The following is a 3,329-nucleotide window of genomic DNA, read 5'->3' on the forward strand; positions in this document are numbered from 1 at the left end:
TGCAGCAAAAAACTTTATTTTTTTGTAACACAAGTATAGATTTAACTATACATATATGTTTTGGTTGTCCAGGTAAAACGTGAGCAGCATCATAAGGCTCGACAGCAGCAGGAACAAGGCGATCCAGAGGCGCCACAGTTAGATGAACTAGTACCTGACAAACTAGCGAGGGTGAGTACTGGCCTATCGACAGATATCACAGCTGCTTTTCGTCGTCACAGTCTATTTACGCCTTCCCTAATAGTCCGGTCAATTTACACATAAAAATTGGTCAAATAATAATTCCAGGAGTACACTACCTCGCAGATGGCGTGGAAGTGGATGCATGTCATGTATAATGACTCTAACTACTCTAAGAACCGCGATATATATAATGGTACATCGTAGAAAAAAATCTAAGAACCATATTGTAGTGAATTTTAAGGTCTACAACTTCGGTTTGAAGTTTTTTTGTGATAAAATTTACTGATTTCGAGAAAAAACCTCAAATTTTGAAGCACACAGGATCGATGGAGACATTTAAGATTTTGGTAATGATAAACCCAAGATCCCCGCCAATATTTGGCTTTCCAGATACTGCTCTACAATGAACTAATAGCCGTAGGAAATAGCTAGATAACCCAAGGGTGGGGAACAAAATTGTATCGAATAAGTAGATGGGCTTATTTGATCATAGGGAGTGGATGGGTTTTCACGTCGGTGTAGATTATGGTGAAGGAAAACCCCGAAACAATTCGTGGTAAATCATAAATGGACTAAAATCCAAAGCGTGTGGAATTTGCGTACTGAATGGTAAAAATACCAACATTATAAATTTTTCCAAGTGGGAAATTATAACGGACTTGAATACGAAATGTGAAGTGTTTTATGGGGATATCTTTACTTATTACTGTTTGTATTGATTTATAATTGCTTGTTCGATTATATTATATATAGGGTAATTAAAGAACAAATTACATTCTAAAATGAAACGGATACCATTCGTCCGCATCCTTCACTTCCTGGGGAAGTAAATATCTAATAAGCAGCCATTGATTGATTTGAATGTCACAATTAATTACAAGTAACAGTACCGCAGCTAAAAATACATTTACTACCTGTTTCATAATACGGTGACAATGACATGTATGCCAGTATTGTTCGAGATAAGTAACTTGTTATCGAAATCGTGACTTGTAAAGACGTGCAACTTCTGCACATTGTTGTCAATATAGGTATTTTTATTTCCTAATTAATACATACGGTAGTACACGCATAAGTTTCGCAGGTCAGGAAATTATAGATTCATCATCATCATCTCCTGAGCCTCTTTTTCCAACTTCGTTGGAGTCGGTTTCCGATGCAGCTGAGTACCAGTGTTTTACAAGGAGCGATTGCCTGTCTGACCTCCTCAACCCAGTTACCCGGGCAACCCAGTAGGTACTCCTTGGTTAGACTGGTGTCAGACTTATTGCCTTCTGACTACCCATAACTACTGCCAAGGATGTTAATGTCAATGGGACCTAATAGTTTAACGTGCCACCCGAAACACAGTCATTGGTGTCTAAAATATACTTGAAAAAGTTGCATTGGTACTTGCCTGACCTGGAATGGACCACACGCACTCATTCTTGAGAGGTTGGTTCTTTACCCACAAGGCCACGACTTTTACACTTATTTTTTTCATTTTTCCTTAGATTAACCTGGTTTTATATACTGTTTCAGGCGGAGGACCCTCTAGAGCAAGCTATCAAGTTCCTACAACCCCTAAGAACGCTCGCTGCGGATAGAATAGACACACATTTAATGGCCTTCGAAATATACTATAGAAAAGGTAAGGTTTGGGTCAGTCTTAGTCCTAGTCTTACAAAGCAGCAGTAATGTGGACGACGGAAGAGTAATAATGATCACTGAATTAACGCTATTAAAAATAGTTTTATGTGAATTCATATATTTACTTTTAATTGATTTTTACAGAGTGTTTCGTACCTAATCATAACATAAATATATATACTTTCTAAGTGGATCTTGGACAATGACTAGCAGTCTTTGTCACACACATGGCTCATTCATCTGTTTATGAAAAGAGGTCTCTACCCTGCAGTAGGTCAGTATACAAATTATAACTGTATTGCATCGTTTTCAGACAAACCACTGCTGATGCTGCAGAGCATAAAACGTGCGTTCCAGTTGGACAGCTCGCACCACCATCTTCACGACTGTCTACTGCGGTTCCAAAGGTGGCTGGACGACAACTTAGCTGGTCTCAACCCGGCCGTTGCCGCTGTCATCAACAAGGAGATCGAACCGGTTAGTTCATGTTTATACTTGCCAAAAATTCCGCCTTCGGTATTGTAACGTTACAGTAGATGTTTATTTATTTAAATTTACGACCAAGAGAATATATGTATGTATATCTCTAACAGTTATACACAACATTCACTGCATGTAAACATAATCAAATTTTACAAAAAAAAAGTAATATGACAAGCTAGGGTGTTAATTAAAAAACATATTATAAAAATGGACGGAATTTGTTGACGATGCAACAGAAGAATATCATGAGGCTAGAAACTTACAAAATAGTTGCTTGACAAATATCGATTGTATTGCAGATGGTTCGCGGGCGCAGTGCCGTGCAGATGGCGGAGGAGTTCATCAGGTCGGCGGCCGACAAGACGCAAGCCAACGCGCTGTGGGGGGCCCGCGCGCTGCGCCGCCTGCTGCCCGAGCGGGCCCACCAGGCGCTGAAGCTGGCCACGGCGCTGCACTACCCCGACCTCTCCATACAGGTACCTGATGATGATGATGCCCCTCCTTTTTTTACCTTCCCGGTATGGGTATACCGGGACTAGTGGCGCTGGGCCTTTTTAGTGGGTACTAAAAAGGCCCAGCGCCACTCCGACCTCGCCTGAGTGGAGGGGGTAAGGATATTAGCTAACTGCGCAGGACATATTATAGTGCACGAGCATTTGCGCAGACACTGTCACTATTCCTTCACTCTCATAGCCCGTGGGTCGGCAATCCGATACGATGGGAGAGAGATCAGACACAGGACCGACATTTACGTACTCTCCGATGCACAGGTGTATCAATCACCAACTTCCAGACTCCAGGCTGCTTTATGAAAGTTTCTAAAACGCGCAAAGCGATTTCGGCCCGACCCGGGAGTCGAACCCGAGTCCTGGCTACAGCAGCCGCGCTTACGACTACGAGACGCGCTTTGACCAACGAGGCAGTCCTACACCTACACACACTGTGACCAGACCGCCCAGGAAGCACCAAGTAACATTAAAAAATCACGTTTAGGTTAATACCACATTTCAATAACCTATTATTTTTATTTTCAG

At 41.7% G+C, this 3,329-nt stretch overlaps 1 protein-coding gene across 2 annotated transcripts in view; it reads left to right on the top strand.

Moving 5' to 3' along the window:
* The window catches only part of LOC110376339 (N-alpha-acetyltransferase 15, NatA auxiliary subunit), a 75,616-nt gene that overhangs the window by 68,534 nt on the left and 3,753 nt on the right, over positions 1 to 3,329 (top strand). For both annotated transcript variants that reach the window (XM_021334783.3, XM_049841298.2), the window contains exons 12-15: positions 73 to 171; positions 1,705 to 1,813; positions 2,126 to 2,289; positions 2,595 to 2,771. In XM_021334783.3, coding sequence (XP_021190458.1) covers positions 73 to 171; positions 1,705 to 1,813; positions 2,126 to 2,289; positions 2,595 to 2,771 — 549 coding nt within the window. The remainder of the gene's footprint in view (positions 1 to 72; positions 172 to 1,704; positions 1,814 to 2,125; positions 2,290 to 2,594; positions 2,772 to 3,329) is intronic.

The sequence above is a fragment of the Helicoverpa armigera genome, chromosome 19, assembly GCF_030705265.1.
Source record: "Helicoverpa armigera isolate CAAS_96S chromosome 19, ASM3070526v1, whole genome shotgun sequence".
NCBI classification, from domain to species: domain Eukaryota; kingdom Metazoa; phylum Arthropoda; class Insecta; order Lepidoptera; family Noctuidae; genus Helicoverpa; species Helicoverpa armigera.